This window comes from Phytophthora infestans, genomic scaffold (genome assembly GCF_000142945.1).
Source record: "Phytophthora infestans T30-4 supercont1.16 genomic scaffold, whole genome shotgun sequence".
In the NCBI taxonomy this organism is placed as follows: domain Eukaryota; phylum Oomycota; class Peronosporomycetes; order Peronosporales; family Peronosporaceae; genus Phytophthora; species Phytophthora infestans.
The window spans coordinates 982,845-1,008,996 of NW_003303743.1; the positions used below are offsets into that span (position 1 = coordinate 982,845).

Below are 26,152 nucleotides of genomic sequence, written 5' to 3' on the forward strand. Positions count from 1 at the left end.
ATGGCTGCATTGAAGCCTGGAGTGACATCGGGCGATACGACGCTGGCTCGCTTCCTGGTTAATCATGTTGACTTTAGTCGAGAAACTCTGGCTGCTGCTTTGGAGATAGCAGAAGAGCACGAACATCTCTCAATTGTCCAGATTATCACGACTAAACTGCAGAAAATGGCGGAACGCGAAGACGATGAGCTGGAGTCTACTGAGCCTCCGTCCGACATCATTGACCAAAACTGCCAGTCTTGCATCGCAGATAACAGTGAGAAGAACACAACGATTGATAAGCGTCTCGAATTGACAGATGTTGAAGATAAAGCTATTGTGCTCGAGACACCACCAAATGTGGAAGTGGGTAGTCTGGAAACGGTTCGAACAGCTAGCGCCGCGGCGGTAGAACACATGATATCGTCTGCAAGGCAGTCAATAGCCTTAAAGACAGTGAAAAGGGAGCAGAATGAGTTGGTACGCGTGTCATCAGGAGAGGAAGCTGAAATAATTTCAGGATTGGAGATGCAAAGTGGTTTCTTAGCGACATCAAGCCAATTGGATGATGCTCCGACCACAGAATTACGGCAGTTTTCTATCAAAGTTGCTGATAGAATTCTCCATGAAGGAAAGTTAGTAGTGAGTCAGCCGAATGTTGGGAATGGGGCTACTACGACTACTGCGGATGTCAACGATATGGCAGACTTTCAAGTAAATCTTAACGATTCAACGAGTGGGGGAAGCCAGAACGAACATTCAAGGCCAATTCCGAGTGCGAAGCAAGACGGTGCTTGCCTGGACAAGAATGCTGAGCTCGAGTTTGACTTGGAAGGAGTACATCATGAAAGTTTATCCAGTGTACATGATGCAGTCGACGCGAGAATTCCTCATCTTGTGTATCACAACGACACTTCGGCCGCCACCGAATCTGTTGTGACTGGGGATAGTTGCAGTCATTCTGATTCGATTGTTATTTGCTGAAAACGCATCAGAAAAGGATAGCGACGATATCCATGCGCTTGAATTGGAAGGTGGCGACTCAACCGAAGAACTGCTACCACCAGTGACGTCATTTTGCGACCTTCAGGTGGCTGTAGAAGAGGAGGACCTGGCAACTGAAGAACCCTCAGTAGCTGTACAAACTCCCGAAACAGGTACCCAAAGCAGAGATGAAGAGGACCCGTCAGTGAGCCCAACTGGATCTACAATTGTGAATTGGATGGAGCACCCGATGAGTGCTACTAGTGAAGTGATAGAAACTGCTATCCACCTTCATGAAGAAGATCGTATGGAAGTTCCCGGTAAAGAGCAATGCGTTGTCTTGGAAAGTGGCGAACTGACCCAACCAGTTCAACCTGCTCGAATTGATTCATACCACGATTTACAGACAAGTGTTGCAGAATTGCATGTAGTAGCATCTAAAGATCCGACATCTTCAAACGAATCTCCCTTGTCGAATGGAATCTATCGCACAGCTTGTGGAAATGATCTTTCGGGAAATGCGCTTTGCCAATTCGTTGACGAGGATACGCGTTGTCCAGTAGCAGCAGAGACCGCCTCACGGAACCATCTCGTTGTTCCGGATGACAGCGCAGTACTTGACCTCCGAAGGAGCATAGATACTGTTCATGATACCCAGAAGAGTTCGTTGGAAGCTGGGGTTCAATTCAGAAGGAGTCAAAGCGCTGAAACAAACTCTGGACAAGGTGAAACTCAGACCTGTCCTCACTCTTCCAACCGAAATCTTTCCTCATCCAGCTCAACGGATGATACGCTTACATCGCAGTTATCTCCAGGCAAGCGGGATCACACTGATCAAGTAGACATCGCGAATCTACCCGAAATTCCCAGCATAATTGTTGCTAGCACAGAGGTGGAACGGTTTTCTTTGGTTAGTAAAGTCTCCGGTGACGAGATTCGAGCTGCCAGTGGAACATCCCAGCGCAGGCCAAAAGGAAGAGAAGCGTCTGGCATCTCTCAACATTCTCGAACTCGAACTGCCAACACCAATTCTTCGGACGAAGTGGCAGAGTGGAAAAACATTGATTTGCTATTGAACCGCAAGCGCAGGTTCTTCCAGTCTCAAACAGGAAGCATTGAAAGCATCAAGGTGCCGTGGGGCGAAGAGTTCGCCACGATTCAGGCTCTGAAGCGATTCGCCACGATTCAGGCTCTGAAGCGATTCGCAGCCCAACATGCCCATGTTCTTCGCGCACACATGTATAGCTTCAACCATGCTCCATGAAAGGTCCAACGCTAACTTCCTTCTTGTTGACACCAGTGAGACGCAGTTAAGGGAGCTGGATGGGCCGCTTTTGGGCAACAGTCCGAGGAAGAAACGCTCGACGATAACGAACTCATTGGCTTACTCCAGTGTTGGTCAAGCACGGGAAGCTTTACTCTTGATGAAGGATTTGGCCTTTCTGCTTAAACAACGTCTTGCTCCTTTCTTTGGTACGTTCTAGAACGGACGGACAATCGATGCACAGGAACCGAAATGATAACGTTTTTTGTTGGTGTCTTGTACTGTAGACTCAATTATTCCAGTCGTGATGCCGTTCGTCTTCAACACTGAAAAGCGATTTCTATGCGAGACTGCGATCGAAGTGCTCGACGCAATGATTTTGCACTGCAGTGGGCAGAAGCTTGCTCTGTTGTTCCTACAATTAGGAGAAACATACAGCAAGTACGAAGACTTGCGGCTATACAACTTGGTATGCCATATACGAATCATTCCAAAGCCAGATCTCTGACCTTTTCCACTTTCTAGACTTCCGTCTACGTGGAGAAATGTGTTTTCCACTGGCACAAGCCCGAACTTGCTCGTCTTCAAACGTCGCAAACATCGGGATCTGTGCTCACTCTGATAGCTCGATCGTTGATATCAAAGTCCGCACCTGTCAGAATATCAGCTCAGAAGAGCTTAAGGCATCTACGTGACGAGCTTGGGGTGAGTTCTCTCGCTAATCTGCAGTTTGGAAGTGATTTCATCTTGTGTCTTTGTGTGACTTAGTCACGCAGCTTTGAGGCCATTCTTCGAGCACATGTATCGCAGGATGTGCAAGCGCTCGTGCGCAAGGAATGTGGCATTCACGCGGTCGGTTCCAAGGCAAGTGGAAGGAACAAAACAGCAAAACCAACAGAGTCGAGCAGCCCCAGTATCTTGCAGCGCATGCTCCAGCATCGACAGAACCGCGTGTTACCATCGCAGAATCGACTGGATAAACCTGATACTGCTTAACTTTTCTCCTGCCCAATGTTGACGTGCCAATGCAATGCTTACACAGTCAGCGGAAGGATTGCGTGGCTCATAATCTTTCATCGCGGGAACTTCGCTACGGTAGCTCATTTCTCAATTCGACTTCAAGCGAAAAGATCACCTCCAAACGATGTCTACAGCTCCAAGAACCGTCCACGCCTACGCCTGCTTCGCTGAAGGAGAAGCTGTCAAGCCGTGGACGTACCAGTCGCGTCCACTTGGCTCTGGAGATGTGGAGATCAAGATCTCTCATTGTGGAATCTGTGGCTCTGATGTCCACAGTCTCAGCGGTGGCTGGGGTGGCGTCATGTACCCGTGCGTCGTTGGTCACGAAATAGCCGGTCAAGTGACATTGGCTGGCTCTGATGTCAAGGATCTCAAGGTTGGCGACCGTGTAGGAGTGGGTGCAGAGGTGTGGGCGTGTCTTAACAGAGACCTTGCTCCGTGTGTACTAGCGGGGACGACGGCTACTGTCCTCAACGCGTGGGGACGTACAACTACACGTACAAGAACGACGGAGCCATTTCGTACGGTGGCTTCGTAGACTACGTGCGTGTGGCTCACATGTACGCCTTCAAGATCCCAGACAACATTCCGTCGGACGTCGCTGCGCCACTGTTGTGTGCCGGTACAACAGTGTTCACGCCGCTAAAAGAGGCCGGGATCAAGTCTGGAGACCGTGTGGGGATAGTGGGTATCGGTGGCTTAGGTCACCTTGCCATCCAGTTCGCGAAGGCATTGGGAGCTGCTTCAGTGGTGGCGTTCTCTCGCTCCAACAGTAAAGAGACTGAAGCTCGTCGTCTTGCGGCTGACGAGTTCGTCAACTATTCAGACGAGAAACAGGCCGCAGCTGCTGCAAACTCCGTCAACATCTTGTTAATTACAGCCGACGCGAACAACATGCCGTACAGCCCCTTCCTGAGCTTTCTGGCTGTGCGTGGCACGTGTATCATGGTGGGTCTGCCGGACGATGAGATCAGGTTCAACGCCTTCCCTGTGGTGGCTAAAGGCGCCAAGTTCGTTGGCAGCAACATCGGTAGCATCCAGAACATCAAGGAAATGCTCGAGGTGGCGTCCAACAAGAACGTACGTCCAGTAATCCAGAAGCTGCCGATGAGTCAGGTCAATGAAGGTCTCCAGATGATGCGTGACGGCACCGTCCGCTACCGCATCGTTCTGGAGAGCTAGAGCTACTAAAAGCAAACACAAAAACGCCGTGCAAACATGTAAATCCAGTGCTTACCGTGAGTTATCCTCCTGATTAAACGGCTCTTTCCTTCAGCCACTTGGCCAGCGTTTCACGGTCGCGACAGTACGCGGCGCTCTTGAGACGTACTCCTTCTAGAGCCACCTCGAGACGACGCTTGTATCCGGACGTTTCCTTGTCCGCCAAGAAGGCCTCGACCTCCACAGCCATGGCTTCGCTTTGGAAGCGAGACACCACACCGCACACGATGTAGCCTAGCGTCATAGCCGAGTACTTCTTAGACAGTACGTCCCACTTGTCTTGCACGTACTGCCATGCAACCTGAACGCCCACTTTGTCGCTGGCCACACTGATAAACGGAGAGTGAATATCCTGCGAGCGCACATTGTCCACCGCCCAGTCCAAGACTTGGAGCTTAGCGACTGTACTCGAGACAGAGCCCATAGCACTCAGGCAGTCGTTTCGTTCCTCAGCAAAGTCGCTCTTATTGTACAGCTCCTGCAGCAGCTTCGCATTAGCCGCTTCTCCATGCGTCACCTCGATGTCGAACACGGAGCCACGTAGGTCACCGGTAAGAGCCGTTGCATCGCCAGCGATGTACTCGTGGAAGCGCGTCTTGACTTCTTTGATGACGTCCTGGTCATTAGCCAGACCCAAGCGGTAGATTACCGTCTTACGGAACTCTCCTTCGTCGGCATCCGCTTGCTTGGACGCGTCAGTATCCCACCCCAACCGCTTCATCACATGCGCAAACAGTGTACGGATGTAGCGCTGGAGCTCCGGGTAGAAGGGCTCATCACGGAACAGGTTCGAGTAATAGCCCATGTTACGCGAGATCTCCTTCCAGCACAAAGAAGCGGACTCGTCGACATACGCATTCGTAAAGTCCAAAGCTACCGAAAGGTCCAACACACCGGCTCGAGCAAATGCGAACACGGAGCTTAGGAGACTAACACGGTCGGGAACCCCAAGAAGCTGCTCCGTCACAGGGATCTCCAGACGTTTCCATAGAGCAGGAGAGTAGTTGACGAGATAGAAACCTGCTTGGTTCGGGTTCAGCTTGATCCAGCTCTTAGGTCCTGTCGGCACTTGAATCTGCTTGTTGATCTCGTCATCAGCTGTATAGGGCGTCGTGGGTGTCGATTGCTTAGGTTTCGGGCTCCAGATGCCAAGACGCTTGATAGAGCTGGGGTCCTCCGACGTGCAGTACGTCAGCGGGATGTCCCACAACGTGTTGTCGCCAGCGTTAAGACTCGAATCAGAGAAGAAACGCTCCTGGACGAGAACGCACTTGCCGTCTGCGTCCTGTTTAACCGTCAGTAAAGGGAAACCCACTTGCTTGGTCCACGTGTCCGCCATGGCCTTCAACTTCTGTCCAGAGACCTTTTCCAGCGCCTCCCACAAGTCCTCCGTCACTGTGTTCTTATAACTAAACTTCACCAGATAGTCATGTACACCACGGTAGAAAGCGTCACGACCGAGATACTCCGACAGCATGCGCACCATACTGGAGCCCTTATGGTACGAAATGGCATCAAAGATCTCGTCAGCTTCATCAGGATGATGCACAACCACCTCAATCGGGTGAGAAGACACCATAGCGTCCTTGACGAACGCAGAGCCCAGCATAATATCCTGGACGAACGTCTCCCAGAGCTTCCACTCTGGGAAAATGTAATGGGCTGCATCAAACTCCATGAACTGCGCAAAGCCCTCGTTCAGCCACAGTCCCGTCCACCATTCCATCGTCACTAAGTTGCCGAACCATTGGTGGGATAGTTCGTGGCAGATAGCACGTGCCGCATCAGCCTTAATCTCGTGACTGCTGAGCTTCTGGTCCACCAACAAGAACGTCTCCGTATACGTCACCAGCCCCCAATTCTCCATAGCCCCCAGGAAGTCAGGGATCGCCACCATATCCAGTTTCTTGAGAGGATACGAGATCCCAAAGCTGTCCGAGAAGAACGACAGCGCCTTGGTCGCCACATCCAGCGCGAATCGGCCACGCGCGCTCTGCCCTGGCGCCGTGTACACGTTGACCACGACGCCTTCCTTGGTTAAGTCTGAGATCACATCAAACTCCCCCACCACCATCGCCACGAGGTACGTCGACATCACCGGCGACTCTGCGAACCTCCAGAGCTTCTCCATCGCTCCACCCACTTCTGGCCGCGTCTTCTTGCGGATATGCGCGTTCTTTTTGGGTCTCACGAGCGTCTCTACGACGTGGGCGTTGGACAGAGCCACGAGGTCGGTCTCGGTGACCATGGACATCTTGAATGTGGCCTTCAAAGCTGGTTCGTCCCAGCACACAAAGGCTCGACGAGCGTCGCAAGCTTCGAACTGCGTGACAGCGAGCACACGCTTCTCCTCTTGGTGCATGTACTCGGTACGGTAGAATCCACGCAGCTGGTCGTTCAGGAAGCCGTGAAACTGGAGCTTGAGCGTCACAGTTGAGCCGGGCGTCAGCGGCTCGGCGAAGTGGAAGGAGACCGAGTCGTCCTTGCTCTGGTACGTGATCTGCTGCGCCTCCTGCGTCTTCCCAGAGGCTGCGTCCTCTACGGATACGTCGAAGACGTAGAGTTCGACGGCGTGGCAGGTGATGACGGACGTTTCTTCATCCACACGCAGCACGACGCGCTCGGAGCCTTCGAAACGGAAGTTAAGGAGGTCGATGAGCTCATAATCCACGTGATACTGGGGCAACGAAGACGAGAGACGTGTGAGTGGAAGCGCAACAAGCAGAGGAAGCGAATGGCATGCAGGACGCTCACCTTCTCCGGCACCACACACGTCGGCAGGCGCTTGAACACCTCGGTCTCGTCGGACATGACTCGGGAGTGATGGTCACGTGCGCACTTGGCAGAAGATCTGATTGTGAAATTCGGCGACAGTTTGCGCATGTAGATGCGTCCTGTCTATGGTCATCCAGACTGTCGACGAATGCCATATTCTGGGTACCGTTGGACTGGATGCCACAAATAAAGTTTGGGATTGATGGTCCTCTGAAAGAATTGGATCAGCTTAGTGAGAGTGAGAACTCCTAGAGAATACCAAGAAAACGAAGGGTTCGTTAAGGCGTCGAGCCCTGTGATGTGCACGCGGTTGCCGACCTGAACACGTACCGATTCGATGCGGGCATGCTTTGCCGATCCAGGAAATCAGCAATGCTGGTCCAGCATGGACGTAGTCAACGGACCTCTGGACCGACCACTGTACACTTTAAATATATAATGCCATGTGCAAAATGAAGCTGTAAACGACTTAGTCTTTCGTTTTTCGCTTCATAGAAGCAGCTTTTGCTACCCAATGGCCCACCTGAAGTCGTCAACAACTGAGCGAGAAAAAATAAATTGTTATTATATTCGGATAACAGGGGTATGAGAGGTGACAAGAAAGACAAAATGAATGCTGGCAACTGAATATCTAGCAACCGAATCTATTGCTCATCATCACCGGCCCGGATCTGGTCGCGATGCTTTTTGTAAGAGCGTGTTGAACATAATGTTCAGGCAGTAATTATAATGAACACAAAGCACGACATCGATAGATGCTTTGATGCTGTTATCAATCAACACCCTTTTGCGCAAGACCCCTCTTCACGACATACACGTTGACTTCTCTCTTGTTGGCAAGCTCCTCTAAAAGGCCCGCAGTTGTGTCAAAACACAGTCCTGAACAAGATGCACGGATTAGTCCCAGAACGCCGCCTCTCGATCTATTCGATTCGTCGCGTTCCGTCTTCCTCAAGTGCCTTGATCAGCGAAAGCAGCAGTCCATTCGTCGGAGTGGGAACTCCGTGCCGCTTGCCACCTGCAACAATGCGGCCAGTGATAGCGTCGATCTCAGTTCTATTCAGACGAAGAAAGAAACGAGACCATGAGCTCACTGCACTACACACCACTAACCCACCGAGAGCCTACTTTGAACCGCGACGCAGATCTGCCAGCATGGAGCACACGTTGTTTCCCGTGTTGCGAGCCACTTCAAGGATATCATCCACAAGTTCCTGCGCACGAACAAAAATCGGTCAGAAATCTACACGTACTTAGTCATTCCACACAATTCGTACGCTTTGGGAGCAATTCACGGGAATCTGCTCGCTTTTCGCAACGGCGAGAGCCTCCTGCACCACCATCTGCACACAATGCCGACTGCCTTCGCTAGAAGCGACACTCTAAACAAGCACAAGCCACCGTCAAAATGGAGCACATGCCACAAGGACGAATTTTATAAAAACACTCCAGAACTTGCCTTGTTAGGAGCATCCAACAGAGACGCGAGAGGATTGATGGCTGCATTCACAATCAATTTACGCCAAAGCATTGCTTGCATTTTGTTACGCTCCAACACCTCGCAGCGTAAACCTTCAAAAGTAATCACCCCTTCTTCAGTATTTAAATAGCTCTTTCCACTTTCGAGTTCAAAGTTCCATACCTGTAGCAAGTAAAAGCTGCGCTAACATATTCATCTTGACATGGTGTTCTTTTCGCATTCGTAATTCCCTTTCAGACCCACCAAACGGAGCGAGGTACGTCATCCCCACGTCCAATCCGCTTGCCACTACATTTCCGAATTCCGTCACTCGCCCACCGACAAATGTCACTCCATTCGCAAACTGCCATCGATCTTCCACTCCAGTCGACCCACTTGTCGTCTCTTCCGGCACTTCACCCAGTCCGTTCTGGAGCAGTACACACAGTGCGTCGTCCTTCAACAAGTGCTTGTTCTTGTCCCTAAGCTCTCGAATCACCCCCACATTGTCATACGCTTTCACTGCCACTAATAATACATCCAGTTTGTCGTCACAACCATCTTTTCCTTCGCTGTCCAGTGTGCGAACTCGAACGTTGGGGGTATCCAACAACACCGCCATCTTCTTGCTCGAGCTCAATCGAAACTCCAGAATCTCCTCATTTGGCCCTTGAAGACAAAGTTGGAGCTTCTCCTTTGACACCCAATTATCAAATCGCTCGGGTTTTAAGAACGCGTCCAAAGTTAGTGTCGGCAACTCTCTATCCGCCTTGGAGCTGGTCGCCAAACGGCCCAGTCGAGTGAAAAAGATGGTCCCGATCGCTCCCAGTCCCAGCACACCCAGGCGTAATTTACTGGAGCAGATAGCATCGGCTGCTTCTGTTGACTTTTGTAGACGTGGTGCTGAGTAGATCGAGCGTCCTGGAGATCGGTACGCGTTGGAATTCCTGGTGGCGGAAACGCAGCTTATCCGCAGCATTTTGCGAATCCAAAATCGTCCGATTTTACAATAATTAGCTTTTTTAGGAAATGGGATCAACATTTTGATACGTTCCAGATTTGTGACTTCGGTCTAGTTTTACGCAAATGCCGGTACTCGCGCCGTGCAAGACTTACGCGCTCTCTGTTGAAGCAAAAAGTGCCTCATGAAGATTGATACACAACAATTATAGCTCATTTACAGTTTAACACAGCAACCGACGCGTCGTTTCATTCGAACGGAGCTCTCAAGTGTCAATAATGCCTCGTCGGGCTTTAACGATCGCATCGTCGGCTTCGTCGGCCTTGATGGTTGAGGATGAGGTCATCCGATGGCTGAGTGGTCAAATAGATGAAGCAATTGGGTCTGTGCCATTGTACGAAGACCCGGACTTCGTTGCCGAGGTCTCGAGTTTGTACTTCGACCCCAACAAACTTCCAGACTACGTCCCTCAGCACAGTCGCGAGTCTTCTGGTCACGTTTTCTGGTACCGACCAACGGAATTTGCAGCGGATCCCGACTACTTCAAGAGCTCTGCTGGATGTGGCGATCTCCGCGAAGGTTTGCTCAATGATGCGTGGCTTATTGGCGTGTTTGCCGCTGTAGCTCTACATCCGGACAACCTCATCGAAAACCTCTTCGTGTCCGAGTCGCTACAAAATTTCAAACAATTCGGAGTCTTCACCTGTCGATTCTTTAAAGACGACAACTGGCTTCCCGTGACAACAGACACTCGGATCCCGTACTCGATGGAACTCCAGTCAGAAGATAAAGTTTCTAATGGAGGTGGTTCAACCTTCTCTCCAGGGTCTGCTCTATACGGTAGTAGTGTCAACAGGAATGAAGTGTTTGTTCTGTTCCTTGAGAAAGCATATGCGAAGTTGCATGGCAGCTACCAGATTCTGGACGAGAAATACGGTGGTGGGATTGGAGGAAGTGCCGGTACGAGTAGTGGACGGATCCTGGAGGCATTTCTGGACTGTACGGGCGGAAGTGCACATCGAGTAGATCTGCAACATGAGCGAGTCAAGCAACTTCAGTTCGACCAAGCCACAGCTGGGAATCCTGCGTCAAGTCCGTCGATGCTCCTGTGGAAGCAACTGTTACGTTACAAGAAAAAGAAGTGCATCCTAACGACCCAGTTACGACAACTCTCATTCAACGCGCAGGACGTAACTGCAATGGGTATCGTTAAGAACCGTCAGTATGTCATTCTACATGTGACCGAAGTGGGGCTCCCATCGGGACAAGGGGGTCCAAATGCCTCTCGAGAAGAGGTGCTGCGCTTCGTGAAACTCAAAACTGTATGGGGTCGAGGCATGTGGAAAGGAGAATGGGCCAATGACGACAGCAAGTGGGAGGAACATACGCAGGTGGAGCAGGCCATGCACTCTGATCCCCGTTGCGAGTTCTCGCGCTCAGGACACGACGGTTGCTTCTGGATGGTGTGGGAGGATCTGCTGGACACGTTCACAGAGCTTTTTGTAGTGCACGTTTTCCAGCCAGACGACCGTCAATACAGTGTACGTGGCGACTGGGTGGGCACCACCGCTGCAGGGGCTCCTGTAAAGGTGCCACTTCCAGCTCCAGTAGTGCCAGGAGATGGTAACCATGCCTCTTCCGGCCATTCCACTCGCTCAAAGGAGACATTAATTGACAAAACTCGGTGGGGTTGGCTACACGACGCAGACCCGAATTGGCACCGCAACCCGCAGTTTAAGCTCACGGTGCCGCATGAAAGTCTCAGCACTGGCAAAGGAGACACAGCAGTCGGCAAGTCGGTGAACGGTGTATTGCTATCGCTCACACAGCGAGACTTTCGACTGTACGGTGGAGACAACTACGCGATCAACTTCGTGTTGCTACGTGAGAAATTGACACTTGCCACTGCAGCGTCGAACGATCCCCCTCCTGCTATCTGGGAGTTCAAACGCAGTCACGTCGTGGCCGAAGCGCACTCGTACGAAACCTCGTCGGCTATCGACTGGTCGTCTGCAGCTCCAGCAACGCCAGCTACACCGTCGATATCTCATCCCGCGACGCCGATGGCAGGTGTCGTTTCCAATGCTGCTGCTGGACTGGGAACTGCTAGCGGACAACCCAAGTCCCTTCCAGAGCGTGAGTTAGTCAAGGAAGGCGTCACAATTTCCCCTGGATCCGCGTATTATCTCATCCCATACACGACGAATCCCAAGGTCGAGATGGAGTTTTTCCTGCGTGTCGTGGCGCCCCAACCGGTGCGCGTAGAACGCGTTCCTCCTATCATGTCAGTGATTCGTACAGGACGTTGGAGGGCTGACGATGGAACTGCGAATAGTGATACCAACACTTCGAATGGAGGTACCAGTAGTACCGGTGAAATGGCCAATGCTGGCGGCCCTTTGTTGACGTTGCCATTGTCAGCGTCTCACGTAGTTGGCAAGGAGAACCCGGCGTGGTGTCAGAATCCGCAGTTTTGGGTCCGGTTTGCAGAGAGATCCCCGCGTGAACTACGTCGACTACGCAAGTTGTTATCAACCAAAGCTCACGTGACAATCAAAGTTGTACTTCGCAAGACTTCTCATCGAGCTTCACTTGGCACCAAGAGCCGACAACAGCGTGAAGCGGCTAAGGATCGAGCCAACCTGGTCGGAATCACAGCCGTACGAGCAACACCCACAGCTTGTACCCCTTCTGTAGCTGTCGGAGGGTCGGGGAGCTCAGCAGCGTCACAACTGCGAGCTCATGCCAAGGGACAAAAGACTAATTTCCTCGGAGAAATTGTCGACTCGCCTTTCACAAAGGCGGTGACAGTCAGTGACAACCTGATTCAAGGGACCAAGCTTCGTAATAACCAAAGAGAGAAGACGGTTGCCGATGAATTAGACGACGACCTGGAAGCTCCCGAACAAGCGGAGCCTGGAGCGGTCTCGGGTAATATCCCGACGCCCAAGCTGGTCGTCAAACCGACGGAGTGGTGTCGATTGTCTTCGTATGCCAGTCCAGCTTCAGCGTGTCTGTTCCTCCGGAAAGTTCCGAAAGAATGGCTTCTTGCCTCCGACTCCCCAAGCTCCGTAAACTCCAGTGGTGGAGGTGGCCTACTACTCGTTCCGACACTCGGCGAGGCTGGAGCTGAGGGCTCATTCGAACTGCAGGTTGACTGCGATTTCCCTCTGCTCGTCGACGAGTTGCCTAAAGGTGCAGGTGCTGTTCAAAGTATGCCTGGCGAGTGGACAAGTGCAAAGTCGGGAGGTTGCCACCTTCATCCTGATTGGAGGCAGAATCCAAAGTTTTATCTGCAGATTCAAGGCGTCAGGCCAACGAAAGTTCGCATCACACTCACACGCTCCGAGCGCGAGTGGAAGTCTCGCTGTCAGCGAGATTCGGTCGGAACGATGATTGGGTTTTATCTGCTCCGAGGTGGATCTAGCAAGCTCGTGCGTCCTGCAGAGGAAGGAGGCGCCAACTCGAACCCCATCGTGATCAATGGCCGACCATGGAGCGAGACGGACTTTGTGCCTCTGCACGCGGTCAGTTCACCTCCTGACCTTGTTCTCTCTGCGGCAGCGAAAGGTGGATTCGTCATTGTTCCTACAACATACGAGCCTGGGAGATTGGGTAAGTTTGTGCTCTCAGTGCAGTGTGACACAGAGTTCACGCTCACTTGTGACGCTGAGTAGTAAATAATAGCTCCGAAGCAAACAAATAAAACTTTTAAAGTTACAATATTATTAGAGCCATGTTTTATTTTCTCGCCGGAAACATCACGTTTGAAACTGGTTTTGTCTAGGGCAGAAGCCCCCGTTGTTCTTGGCACCGAAGCCCATATCGATGTGATCCCACCACTGCTTTTGCACGCCAGGAAAGTTGCAGTTGTTTCGATTTTCGCTGTCCATCGGAGAGGCCAAGGACTGTTGGTCGCTACCTTCATCGTCGGTTTCATTTGTTGCAATACTCATTGCCGAGTTGCATTTGTTCAGTGTTGCCGTTATAGGATTCATCATCTCAACACAGTCGAGAAATAAATCAGCCGAGTTGCTGCGTTCACGTCCAGGAGTGCCCTGTCGTTTCAGAACCTCCACTCTCGACTTGTTCATCCACCGCGTCTTGTCGATCTCCGATGCAGGGATCGTATCTACTGCACTCGACATGCTCCCACAGCTACTGCCTGACGATAAAAATTCGTTGCCCGTTAATTGCAGTCCGGGGAGACCCATCCACGCCGATTGGTGGTTTTGTAACGTTGGTCGTTTGTGCGGCACATTTGCGTTCAGTGTCACCGTGCTCGTAAACTGAGGAGTGAAAAACGACGGCAAAGCGCTATTCTCTGTGGGAAAAAGAGCCTTTGGCGATGGTAGTGTCATGGGCATCGGCAAGGGCATTGCCATTGACACGGCCACAGACGAAGTGGATTTATGTGATAATCGCAATGGTGACAGCAACGTCGGAATACCCGATCCGAAGCATCCGGCTCCCAGTGGCGAGCTTACTAACAGCGGGGACGGCAAAGCTAATGCAGCGGAAGCTGCTATTGCCCCGTTCCAAATTGAAGTTGCCTCTGTTGCCAGCTGGCCCTGGTGTTGCTTGGGCATTGCCATTGTTGTCGCCATGATCATTTGCTCCGAGGTTATCATTTCCATTCGGTTTTGATACTGATTCACCTTCTCTTGTAGCTTTGCCGCTTGGCGACAGCGACGGCGATACGTCGAGTACCAGTGATTCTTGATGGCATTGTCGGTCCGACCAGGTAGCAGCTTAGCGATCTCAGCCCAGCGATTGCCCATTCGCTCTTGTGCCGCCAGGATGAGCTGCGTCTCGTCCGCGCGCCAAGGGGCCTTGTCGATGTTGGGGTCCAGGTAGTTAAGCCAGCGTGTGCGGCACTGCTTGGGGGTACGACCGGGTAGCAGCGAGGCAATCTTCGCCCAGCGCTTAGTGCCACATTCGTGCACGAAGCGTAGGATAACGGCATCGTCTTCGGGTGTCCACGGGCGACGCTTATCTTGCACACCGTCGTTGCTGGTGATACTAACGATTGACGAGTCCGACGACGACAAAATTATGGAGTCTACAGCGGTCATGGGCATGGCCGAGATCTGCATTGTTTGTACGGGAAGGTGGTAGTTTAGTTTCCGTTGCACTGTCGCATCGGGGGTTGGAAAATGCGGGGCTAAGCACGTCGACGCGGGTGGTCGGCGGTTAGTTGGTTTTTGAAGTCGCTGCAAAAGTGCGGCAAATGTTGAAACGGACAGCGGTGCACCATTGGTTGAAAAGCGCGGCCGCACAAAACAGTCGCGGGTGAGGAAAAAGAGCCATACGACCTTTCACGAAAAAAGAAGGAAAAAGAGAGATGCGCAATCTCGACATGGCGGGGAGCTCTAGTCTCTGTTGCAGAGACTTTGCCAAGAAGGGCCTGCAAGTTGCAAGCTGCAACCAGTCTGGTTAGATCCTGGTATTTCATGTACCGTCCTGCTTACCGGTACTCGGGTAGCGTACGATACAGCCGGTGTTTGCAATGTTGGAAATGCTGGGCCCGTCGCAAGTGTATGGTGGATCGGTGGAGTGGCGATGACGTCAGGTGTCCGTTGAAACCCCGGAAGAACAGCGTCGAGACCTCCATTCGCACTCCAAAAGTTTTGCGCTCAACATGGCATTCGAGGAGGGATGATAGCGGTGTGAAGTCGACCACTAGCATCCCATGAACAGCTGAAGCGCGACACCGTTCTAGTTTTGATGATGATGCTGATTTCCACACCTGAGGCCTTTACATAACGTGCGTCCGTTTCATTGAGCATTCGCCCTGGCGCTTGCTTGAAGCAAATCAGGAGGTAACGGGATCGACTTGATTTCATTACGGTATCCTTGCCAACGGCGTTGTCCATTGTGAATCTTTGAGTCAAAGTTTGACAGTGCACTGCACTGTGCAGAACCGTGGCTTTTAACCGGCACTCACCGCTTGCACTCTTGTTATCCTTCGAGCGCGATCTCTCATGTTGCCCCGAAAGCAGATTGCCGAATGCATGGGTGGGTGCCTGAGAACTTCTTGCTGCATGCAGGTAAAGGTTTAGTGCCCTGAGCTCGAAGAATGGGCTATGGCGTGCGTTAAACGGTAAAACGGCCAGTGGTCTTGCTAACCGCAGTTACTGTATTTAATAGATGCAATTCGCTTTCGACGAATTAGTCTTGAATTGACATTCAAGAAATCGACAATAGCACGTCGACCACCGTGCTCAATTCATAATTCGTCCAAAAAGAACTTCACGATGTGAGTTTCAGGACAGGGTTTGGTGCAGGGATCACTACACTTCGACATATCGTCGAGTTTGTGTCGATCCGCTGATCAGATCGGGTATTACCGGTATGCTGGGCTCGTATCCTTATTAATAGCGTCATCGTAGAACTGCAGCCGAGGCAAACCCAGTGCGAATATCATCGTCATTATACTGTAGAACCTTACCGTGAATTTTATTTTGCAGTGCGTTGTGATTGTCAGGAGCTCATATTTGGCTCATTTTAGCGAAGTAAGCGTACCCATCCGCATTTCACCCAATCAAAATCTAGTATTCTAGCAAATTTCTGCTCTCAAGAATCCACATTTCCCCCGTTTTCGACGCAACACAAAGCAGGACAGCAAAGCATCAATAATGTCGACCCTCACCAGTACAGACATGGGCGAGCTCAAGCGCCCCACCACGCGCGTGCACGCGCCTCCAGGGGGTGGTTCCAGCTGGAGCTTCGGTGATGATTCGACACCCGCGACTACGGGCCGCAAGCACGTCAACCAGCCGCAAAATCTTTCCCAGCAGGATGCCAAAATGGAGTCTCCGCGTGCATCGCCACCTCCGGCGCCCGTGCAGGCTCAGAACCGAAGTCAAACGCAAGTTACTTCCCCTAACGCCGATGCAGTGGTGCGCGTGGCGCTACTCAAGACCAGCAGTGACGCCGAGCTCGTGGACGCGGCAGTGCAAAACTGTCAGACCAAGCTGCCTGATATTGTGAACTACGAGATCTTCACGGTCGCAAACATTGAGCAACTGCCCTACGCTGCCAATAAACTAACCGAATTTGGCGGCTTCGACAGCGTCATTTGCTTCGGTTTCCTGAGCACGCAAGACCCTCAATTTGCGGCGCTCAGTGCTGCGTTGACGCAAAGCCTCATCAAGATCAGCGTCAAGAACGTGCGCCCAGTAGTGCAAGCTGTGTTCATCGGAGAGCCTCGTGTGGCCTCCGTGAAGGTCAGGGGCGGCTGGGGTGCCGAGTTTGCGGACGGAGTCGTGTCTTTGATCAACTTGGGCGGGTTTGTCGGGCCCATATCGCACCGGGCGTCTGGATCTCCCGTAAAGAAACACTTCGAGGTCAGTCGTGGCAACGTTCTGTCCGCTAAACTGCTCCGTGGGTCCAACACAGTGCTCCGATCGCTCGAGATCCTCCGAAACTCGCTGTACGAACACGGAGCTAAGGGCATTCGAGGCTTGGGACGCAAATTCCGCATCATTGACGACGATGGCAACCGCTCATTGAGTCTGGACGAGTTCAGTAAGGCCGTTCGTGAACATGTTCTTGAACTGAGTGAGAAAGAAGTGGAGGAGCTGTTCCGCTTCATCGATACTAACAACTCTGGAGGCGTGGACTTTGATGAGTTCCTATTGGCTGTGCGTGGTGAACTCAACGAGCGTCGTACACAGCTCGTTCTTGCAGCTTTCAAGATCTTAGATGCAGACGGAAGCGGCGTCGTGGACCTGGACGACATTAAGATGAAGTACAGCGCTAAGCAGCACCCAGATGTGCTGCAAGGTCGTAAGACGGAGGACAAAGTGCTGCTGGAGTTCCTGGACACATTCGACGGTGGAGAGAAGGACGGGAAGGTCCATCCGAGCGAGTTCGTGCGCTATTACGCCAATGTGAGCGCGTCTATTGATGACGACGACTACTTCGAATTGGTGATCCGTAATGCCTGGCACATCAGCGGCGGCGAAGGTTGGTCTGCCAATACCACGTGTCGCCGTGTACTTGTGAAGCATGCGGACGGAAGACACACGATTGAGGAAGTGAAGGACGACATTGGTATCGCTCCTGGAAACGTGGAGGCCATTCGCGCTAATCTCCAGGCACAGGGTATCAATGATATTCAATCGGTCAGCATTACAGGCAACGTTCAAGCCGAGAGCGACGCCAACAAGCGCTCGAACGAGAGCTTCCACCCGCAAATGGCACGGAAGAAACAACACGGTGCTGGTCAAAGCTCCATCATCTTCGGATAAACTCACACCGAGGGTGTTAACCAAAATGTCAATGACGACACCAAGAAAGAATAAATGCGTTTAGTCGTTGCTCAAACTTTGCTAGTACTACGACAGCTAAAATTTATTGCATTCTTGAACGTGAAAAAACTACAACGCTTCGACATGTTCTACATGTTCTACTACAGTAGTACTACTTGTAATTGTAGCAGTACTACAGTCTTTATTGTGGGGATATATGTGCCTCAACTTGCTGTACTTTGTCCTCATTCCGGATCAGAGTATATCAAAGTATTTGAATTGGCGATCATCGGCGGCACATATCCCCCATAATAAACACAAGAACAAGCAAACACAAAGCATACAACTGACGAACCTGTCGCCGATCCAACGCAGTTTTTCCCTCGCTACCTGTAATACAACACCAGCACGCACCGAACGCAATAATCACTCGAAGTCTTCGCTCTGCAAAATTGCCCCCAGAGTCGTATTGGCACCAACCAATCGAGTCAGCAGCTCAAACCGCCTCCTCGCCAGTCGATCGTTATCCAGTAGATCGCTGAGACTTTATCTGCATTATCCTGATGCCATCCAGTCGTTAGAAAACTCTTAGTTGTCCGGGATGTCCAGCTCGCCCTCGGTGATGAGACGCTGGATCTCCGTGGGGGCCTCGCCGTTGACCGTGCAGCCAAGCGAAGCGGCCGTGCCCAGGATCTCCTTGACCGTGCCGGCCAGGGTGCGGGCCATCGAGCGCTCACGCATGATGCGGGCCACCGAGATGACCTGGTCAAGCGACAGGTTGCCGTCGTGCTTGATGTTCTTAACCTTCTTGCGGTCACGAGGGGGCTCCTTGAGCTCCTTGACCAGCAGCGACGAAGCGCTGGGGATCAGCGTGACCGTGGCCTGACGGTTGACGATGGTGAGCTTCACCGTCACGTTCAGTCCCTTCCAGTCCTTGGTGGCCTTGCAAATGTCCTCACCGATCTTCTTGGGGGACAGACCGAGGGGACCGACCTTGGGGGCCAGAGCCGAAGCGGGGGCAACCTCGCCGCCCACCGTACGCAGAACGACGACCTTCTCTTCGCCAGCCGGAGGTGGAGCGCCCATGTTGTTTATAGAGGATGCGAGTAAAAAGGGGTAGAAGCTTCGGGGATTGAGAGCGAACTCGAATGGCAGCACAACGACGATGGCGGCGGCAATCGTAGCTCCTCGACCAACCAACGCTAAGACGTTGTGGTAAGTACGAAAACCTGCGAGGGGCACTGAAAAACCTCGAGGTTATTTGGGACGGAAAGACACGTCAAATCAACGACGAAATGTTACGCCCTCTGAATCCATTCTTGAGGAATGGGCGGAAGAATTTCTTCAGCTGTAGCTTTTAAATTGATTCCTTTGAGGTTGTTAGCTGGATCGGTCAGCGACAGCGCAACTTCACTGCCTCTGTACCTGCATTTCTTACTTGGATCCCTTGAATCCACCGAGTTGAATCAACGACACAACGCCGTCCGCGAACTCCGCGCCCCAGCCTCCTTTCACTTTGACCGATGCCACACGAGGTTCCCCAGCAAACACAGCGCGAACAACGGGACGGACGTTCTTGACACTGATGTCGATGAAGCTCTGCGTCAGTGCCGCACTGAGGGCTGGGAATTGCGGATCTTGCGTGTTTAGAAAGCCAAAGCAGATGACGCCATCAAAGCCGCCGAACTCCGTCAACTTATTGGCCGCGTACGGCAGCTGCTCCAGCGACGCGACTGTGAAGGTCTCGGAGCTCACGGACTGAGTCTCAAGCTTCTCGAAGCAATTCTGCACCACGCGGTCCACGAGCTCGGCGTCGCTGCTAGTTTTAAGCAGTGCAACGCGCACAGCTCCCTCTGGAACTCGAGTAGAAGTTTGGACTGGCACTGCATCTGCTAGAGGGGCAGGAGCTGCGCGGGGGGATTCCATCTTGGTGTCCTGCTGGGCCTGAGCTTGCGGCTGGTTGAAGCGCTTGCGGCCCGTGGGAGCAGGAACTGGATCGCCGCCGAAGCTCCAGCTGGATCCACCGCCAGGGGGAGCGTGCACACGCGTGGTGGGGCGCTTGAGCTCCCCCATGTCCGTGCTGGTCAACGTCGACATTCTGCTTGCGGGTCAGCGTTCGCAAAATGGGTTTTGGAATTTTTGGGTTTTGGGTATATAATGAACGACCCACCCACCCACTCTTTTTTTAGGCTGGGTTTTCTGGGTTTATAAAAATAAAGAAAGAACGATAGAGCTGACGCAATACACAAGTACCATGACTGGCTTTACCTGCACTCGATGCGGCCGCGTCTTATCTTCAGTGCGCCGGCACCTTAAGCGGGTCATTTGCTACAATACCCGCTTTCGGCTAACCAGCTGAAACGAGCTACCCCAACCGCCACCAGTTGTCATTAGAGCACATTTCTCCCTTGGCCCGCCCCAAAACTCGGTTATATGCATCTATATTTTCTTTAACCGCCCTAAAGCATCTGTAACCGCTCCATATTTCTCTAAAGTGACACAGTTTTTTTATAATTGTATAAATGACGTCATCCAACAGATAATACCCAGTTTTTTTATCCCACCCACCCACAAAAAAATCATTACCCACCCACTCAAATCCGAAAAGCTGGGTTTTGGCGAACCCTGTTGCGGGTCTTGCCTGGCGAGATTACTGCTAAGGGAAAATGCCAATTAAGGGCCGTTCAAAGCAACCTTCTCTTTATCTTTTGATCTAGTAAAAAGTAAAATATGGCCTTGGCATCAATCAAAAGCTGACACAATTGTATATTTCCCTGGTTATTGAATTGTTTTACATCAGCTATGGTGCGTTCAGTAGGACAAATTAAAACAGTGCATAAAATGTGACGGCCATGCCAATTAAGGGCCGCTTGATTTCACGATGGGTTGCTAAATAATCTCTTATATGATACCTTAGTAGTGGCCAATGAAAATAGATAAGCCTGAAATTCCGAATTGCCTATTGGCTAACCGAATACGGCCCTTAACTGGTCACCGGCCCCTAATTGGCATTTTACCTTACAAAATTGGCGGGACGCGAAAAGATCAGAACGCGTCTACTGGTATTGGTGGATAATAAGAATTGTTTTCGACCAATCGCGATCGATTTTGGACGTGATTCCTAAGAGCGATCACGTCATGATGTGGTACCGGTAGTCCAGTTTGACTCAAACCTTGAGTGCATGCCACCAGGATAGCTACAGACTCAGTGTAGCATTGCTTAATATGCTTCAGAGCAACTAGCATTATTTCTTCTTCCAGTTTGCTGAAGCTCTGCCTGACTACCGTCTTTCCAGAGATATCATTGCAGCTGTGTCGATTTCATCGTGTGCTTCTCCATCTTGTGACTGCCTATCCGATGAGAGTGTCCGGTGGTATCTCAACTGGCCAGCATGTTGGACCAAATTGTTAGCCTGTTAGACGGTGCCGCGTGCATCTTCGATGGATGGCTCACTACAAGAAGCGTGATCTGCAAAACTTGAATTCCGGCTCGCGCTGCAGTTACAGTGGACATGGAGAAGAGTGAAGGGCGAATGCACCACCAGCATCCAAGTCTGATGCTGTTTTTATTACCGTAATCCAACGTGAGACATCTTACACTTTACTCCACCATCTGCAAATCGCACCACCGACCACACGCCAGAAACGTGCCACACAAAAAAAGTCGCCAACTCGTCGTGCTAATAATCGGTGGCAGCAGGCAACACGTCACTTTCACACTCCCAAACTCAAGCAGACAGCGCCGATCACTTTGCCTCCTGCATCGAGTACCCCGTCCGTCCAAGCCGCATGGAAGCCACCCTGTCCGTCACTAATCCCGAGCATCTCGAGACGCTCGAAATCTCCGTCGACAGCGACCCAGAACTAATGAAACAGCGAGTGGGCAAAACCACCTCAGACATCTCAATGCAGAACCAGAAGCAGATAAACGAGGACGCCAATGACGAGGAGATTACTAAAATACCGCTGGGATCGTCCTCCACCACCCGCAGACTCGCCTACGCAGTGGCATTGAGCATGATCTTGATCACATTCTACAGCTTCCCCATGCACCACCATTTCCACGGCCGCGGTGGTAAAAACGCGCGCTACGTATGGTGGTGTGGCTGGCTTACAGCTATCGCCACGGGCCTCGGTGCGTTGCCGTTCTACTGGATCCGAGACATGGATAAATTCTGGTTGGGCATTTGCAATGGCTTGGCTGCAGGCATGATGATCGCAGCTACCGGTTGCTTGTTCTACGAAGGCTGGTACCTGCCACAAGCTACGGACTACGCAGTGTCTGTGAGCTACCGTCTGTTCTTAGGTGCTTTCCTCGGCGTGTTATTCATCAAGTTCACGAAGGTTTACCTGGAAGACTACGAGGACGTATCGGTGTGCGGACTTAAAGGTCTGGATGCACGCAAGGCTCTTCTGATCATGGCAGTGATGACGCTGCACTCCGTGTCCGAAGGTATCGGTGTCGGTGTGTCGTTCGGCGGTGAAGGTGGCATCCGTCGTGGACACATTGTCACTATGACGATGGCTATCCACAATATCCCTGAAGGTGTGGCCATCAGTCTGTCGCTTGTGCCTCGCGGGCTAAGCGTTTTCTATGCTGTATTATGGTGTATCATTTCAAGCGCCCCACAGCCGATTTTCGCTGTACCAGCCTTCCTGTTCGTGGAGCAATGGCTTCCTATCCTCCCATGCGGTTTGGGTTTCGCTGGTGGTGCGATGGCATATGTGGCAGTGCAAGAACTGCTCCCAGAGTCGCTGGAGGACACGAAATCTGTACCTACGACGGTGGCGGCCACAGCGTTCGCGTTTATCGTCTTCCTCACGATCCAGATCGCGCTTAGTGGCTCCATCTAAGCGTGCAACCTAGTTAGAACCTATTTTCCATGATCGTGTACAGAAAAAAGATTTAGGTACTCAACTGAAGGTCGAGTCGACCTTTTATTTAGAGCATTCAGTATCCATTCAGAATCAGATCCGATCAGAAACCATCCGATCTTAAAAGGACGTTTGCGACCATCTGCCGGAAGCCAGTGGCGACATTTGTCGAAAGAAAACTCAGCGACAGTCGAAACCAAGGAGAAGAAACTACAACTACAGTACTCCCGTATTAAGCATGAAGCTGTCGACGTTGATTCTAGCGCTCGTGTGCCTCTCACAGCTTGGCGGCAGCTCGGCGAACGAAGCCACCGACATCATGCGGCGTCAACTGCGCGTGGGGAAGGCCGTGGCCTCGCTCTTCGAGAACCAGCATCAGTCGACGCGTGAATTGGAAGAAAAAATCATGCAGGACGAAGACAACAAGCCCAACGAGGTGCAAGCCGACACTACCAAGTTCCGTGTGCGCCGTTTGCGCTCGCCTAACTACGTGGAGCTGATCGAGTGAAGAGGCTCATTGAAAGAAGCTAGAGCGATCCGATCGCCAACATAGTGTTGTTCACGTGACTTAACTGAAATAAAAAAAAAATATTGCAGTTGGGTCTGCATTTTTAACAAGGGAAGTCTTTTCTTCGGTCAGCGTGGGCTTCAGTTTGAAGTTGCGATGACGTCAGCGTCGGCCCAAGACGAAACCAATAAAGATATGCGCGACGGACGGCTCAGCAACTTCAGCAGAACACGCTTCACCCAGCTCATTCTTGATTCGGGCAGCGAGCTCCCACTGATAATTGGCCAAACAAGATCCTCGACCTCTAATGAAGATCTATACGACGACGGCGTTTGCTGCGATGGTGATGTTCCTACTAGCAACTCCATCGATCGCACCCCCTCCACCGGAGGAGACCGATCCCAACGCAGCACCGCATACCCCTGCAACGCCTGCGCCCACCCTCCGGTTTGCCACCCCTGCACCTACCGCACGGAAATTCGGGTTTCCCACCCCTGTACCCCCTCGCCGCCGCATACTCGAAGGGGACCTGACGGCGCAGCAAGAAACCGTCCAAAGCGATACGAGGATCTTGGCCAATGATGGCATTGAAGAGACGGCGCGTGGTGGTTGGTTGGACTGAGCTACTCGGGAGAGAAAAATGAATATCAAACGACCGAGGATGATGGTGCAGCCGACAGCCCATGCAACGAAAGACTACACAATCTGACCGGAAGCTTGCGCATGGCACCAGACGCCGACCATGAAAGCTCCAAAGTACCCCAGCATTAAGTCGTTATGAATAAATGATTTTCCCGTACGGCACTTGCAGTCAGTGATAAATTCACTGTTTTCATGCCACGCTTCAGTAAAATGGAGTCACAAGGTTTGAAAACACGTACAGACCCTCTAAACGAAAATATGGGGTCCGCATTACCAGTAGGTTTCACTCTCGTGCTTTCTGCAGCACTCTATACGCTCCAACGCGACGATTAAGGCCAGTACTGATGGCCTTTTACCCACCCGCTTAGTCGGCATTGCTGGATTCGCCACCTTTTCTAACTGCATTTCCAAACGAGTACCCGAGCTGCAAAGATGAAAGTGATCCTGCTTGTGACCGTACTTAGTGCCATGTCGATTGCATTTGCTAGCGCCGAGCTGCGTCAACTGCGTCATGAAAGCGCTCTCACAAGCACGAAGAGCGACTATCGCCAACGACAAGAAGAAAATATTAGCATTGGACAACTCCCCTCTGCATCGAACAAAGCCACGCCTCTTCCAGGTTTGATCGGCTCAACCCTCCAGGACCCAGTACCGTACCCAGTGCAGGAGACCCAACGGCGTCGCCGATTCTCGCGGCTGTGAGCAGCGAAAATGCACTGAAACAGAGCTGCTAGCTACTGTAATCTCCGAATAAGAAAACTTGTGTGCGTTTGCCTAATCTCCTCCTCCATTGTATCGATTACTGTGTCGGGAAGCTCATGCGTCGGTCAGCATGAAAACGAGAACGAAGCTTTGTATTATAATTAGCATGAACTTCGAGAAAATAACGATAACATTGCTTAATTCTGAGTGCTTTTGAGGGCGGGCGGTCAGGGGATCGAATTAATGTACACTAGCCGAGCGCCTCCGCTACGCGGCGGTAGTTTAGGTGTATGCTTTGCTCCACTACGCTTCGGCGGGATAGCTATTGAAAAAAAAAACGCAGAGCTCATGTGTACCTAAATCGATTTTTTTAATTTTTAAATTTGGGTCATGCTTACCTGATTTAAGGAATTTTTTTTAGTGATCTTGAATCAAGATTCTTGATGCAATCTCTTTTTTTATTGTTGGCTATCACTGTATCTTCATCTTTCACCCAAAAGCACCAGCACTTCAAATAACATTAATACAAACGCTACACAATATGTTTAGTTTTGCGTCGTGCTCGATATCAAGGGCCATTTCTGAGCCGCTAGGAAACTTAGCTCACATCAGCGCAAACGATAGTAATGGCCTGTCCAGCTTGCACTATCTACCTGCGTGTACTGTCGGAGATACCCCGGTTTTGACGCTCGCTATCAATGGCCAATAATAGTAAGTGATAAAAGTTTGAAGCTGTATCTATATATAATACATGTAGGATCAATGGGAGCGTGCAAGAGAGGAGTTGGGCAGACCTCACTTCCCAATCTACCGTCTCCTCATCCCGCATCAGCACCCAGATCCCGGAGGCTCCTTTGGCCCCGCCATTTAGTGTTAGACTTTTCTCAGTTCACTGCAATGACGAAACGACAGGTTATGAGCCCAAACAGGGCCCTACCACGCCTCCGTGGCTCAACGGGACGGATGGGTGCAAATACCAACGTTGACCAAGGAGTGGTCAACTCAGACGCCGACGTGGAGAGCAACAGTGCAAGTAACCCTTCATCGTCGACGTCGCAGCAATCTAACAGCTCAAGTGAGAGTGCGGATGACTCCGAAGGCTTCGACGACTCCGACGATTCAGCTTTCTCATCGAGCAGTGGCACGTCCAACTCATCTTCTGAACACAAGAAGAAGGTGAGCCGCTCAGTCGACAAAAAAGAAGAAGCCTTCCAAGAAGAAGCGACGCGATGAGCGCCACACCTCAAGTTTAGATGTTCCAAAACTTACGAGTGTGGATGATTACGAACTCTGAAGAACAATGATTAAGCTCAAACTTAAGGTCCAGAAACTATGGCCAACCGTGACCGAGAAAGTAGTCTTTAAGGACTCTTGGAATTCAAGCCGTAAGCGTCGCTGGGAAAGCAGTGGCTTAAAGCCCAAGTATCAATTGCTGGATCTCTTGGACCTCGCCTTGCTGGCCGTTACAGGCGACTTCTGGTTAATTGCAACCCGGTGGTACTATTTC

At 51.5% G+C, this 26,152-nt stretch overlaps 10 protein-coding genes across 10 annotated transcripts; 5 read left to right on the forward strand and 5 right to left on the reverse strand.

Moving 5' to 3' along the window:
- Positions 1-4,248, forward strand: PITG_08803 (mannitol dehydrogenase, putative; the record flags this gene model as incomplete). The annotated part of the gene is made up of 9 exons (XM_002902826.1): positions 1-363; positions 980-1,283; positions 1,779-2,202; positions 2,264-2,436; positions 2,515-2,696; positions 2,996-3,079; positions 3,327-3,556; positions 3,697-4,195; positions 4,222-4,248. The coding sequence occupies 9 exons, from the start codon at positions 1-3 to the stop codon at positions 4,246-4,248; spliced, it is 2,286 nt and encodes a 761-aa protein (XP_002902872.1).
- Positions 4,249-4,502: 254 nt separating this feature from the next.
- Positions 4,503-7,351, reverse strand: PITG_08804 (metalloprotease family M01, putative; the record flags this gene model as incomplete). The annotated part of the gene is made up of 2 exons (XM_002902827.1): positions 4,503-7,145; positions 7,223-7,351. The coding sequence occupies 2 exons, from the start codon at positions 7,349-7,351 to the stop codon at positions 4,503-4,505; spliced, it is 2,772 nt and encodes a 923-aa protein (XP_002902873.1).
- Positions 7,352-8,166: 815 nt separating this feature from the next.
- PITG_08805 (uncharacterized protein) lies at positions 8,167-9,215 on the reverse strand (the record flags this gene model as incomplete). Its single annotated transcript, XM_002902828.1, has 6 exons — positions 8,167-8,299; positions 8,372-8,457; positions 8,521-8,625; positions 8,691-8,815; positions 8,886-9,097; positions 9,202-9,215. The coding sequence occupies 6 exons, from the start codon at positions 9,213-9,215 to the stop codon at positions 8,167-8,169; spliced, it is 675 nt and encodes a 224-aa protein (XP_002902874.1).
- A 726-nt stretch (positions 9,216-9,941) lies between these two features.
- Positions 9,942-13,340, forward strand: PITG_08806 (uncharacterized protein; the record flags this gene model as incomplete). The annotated part of the gene is made up of 4 exons (XM_002902829.1): positions 9,942-11,246; positions 11,325-11,408; positions 11,460-12,869; positions 12,942-13,340. 4 exons carry the CDS (start codon positions 9,942-9,944, stop codon positions 13,338-13,340), a joined length of 3,198 nt encoding a protein of 1,065 aa, XP_002902875.1.
- Positions 13,341-13,424: 84 nt separating this feature from the next.
- Positions 13,425-14,042, reverse strand: PITG_08807 (uncharacterized protein; the record flags this gene model as incomplete). Its single annotated transcript, XM_002902830.1, has 2 exons — positions 13,425-13,748; positions 13,800-14,042. 2 exons carry the CDS (start codon positions 14,040-14,042, stop codon positions 13,425-13,427), a joined length of 567 nt encoding a protein of 188 aa, XP_002902876.1.
- Positions 14,043-16,265: 2,223 nt separating this feature from the next.
- PITG_08808 (calcyphosin-like protein) lies at positions 16,266-17,918 on the forward strand (the record flags this gene model as incomplete). The annotated part of the gene is made up of 1 exon (XM_002902831.1): positions 16,266-17,918. One exon carries the CDS (start codon positions 16,326-16,328, stop codon positions 17,916-17,918), a length of 1,593 nt encoding a protein of 530 aa, XP_002902877.1.
- On the reverse strand, positions 17,241-19,113 carry PITG_08809 (60S ribosomal protein L12, putative; the record flags this gene model as incomplete). The annotated part of the gene is made up of 1 exon (XM_002902832.1): positions 17,241-19,113. The coding sequence occupies one exon, from the start codon at positions 19,002-19,004 to the stop codon at positions 18,507-18,509; it is 498 nt and encodes a 165-aa protein (XP_002902878.1).
- Positions 19,114-19,268: 155 nt separating this feature from the next.
- Positions 19,269-20,033, reverse strand: PITG_08810 (uncharacterized protein; the record flags this gene model as incomplete). Its single annotated transcript, XM_002902833.1, has 1 exon — positions 19,269-20,033. One exon carries the CDS (start codon positions 20,013-20,015, stop codon positions 19,353-19,355), a length of 663 nt encoding a protein of 220 aa, XP_002902879.1.
- Positions 20,034-21,430: 1,397 nt separating this feature from the next.
- On the forward strand, positions 21,431-22,772 carry PITG_08811 (Zinc (Zn2)-Iron (Fe2) Permease (ZIP) Family; the record flags this gene model as incomplete). The annotated part of the gene is made up of 2 exons (XM_002902834.1): positions 21,431-21,440; positions 21,616-22,772. The coding sequence occupies 2 exons, from the start codon at positions 21,431-21,433 to the stop codon at positions 22,770-22,772; spliced, it is 1,167 nt and encodes a 388-aa protein (XP_002902880.1).
- A 259-nt stretch (positions 22,773-23,031) lies between these two features.
- On the forward strand, positions 23,032-24,645 carry PITG_08812 (uncharacterized protein; the record flags this gene model as incomplete). Its single annotated transcript, XM_002902835.1, has 3 exons — positions 23,032-23,297; positions 23,391-23,748; positions 24,376-24,645. 3 exons carry the CDS (start codon positions 23,032-23,034, stop codon positions 24,643-24,645), a joined length of 894 nt encoding a protein of 297 aa, XP_002902881.1.
- Between the last annotated feature and the right edge of the window lie 1,507 nt (positions 24,646-26,152).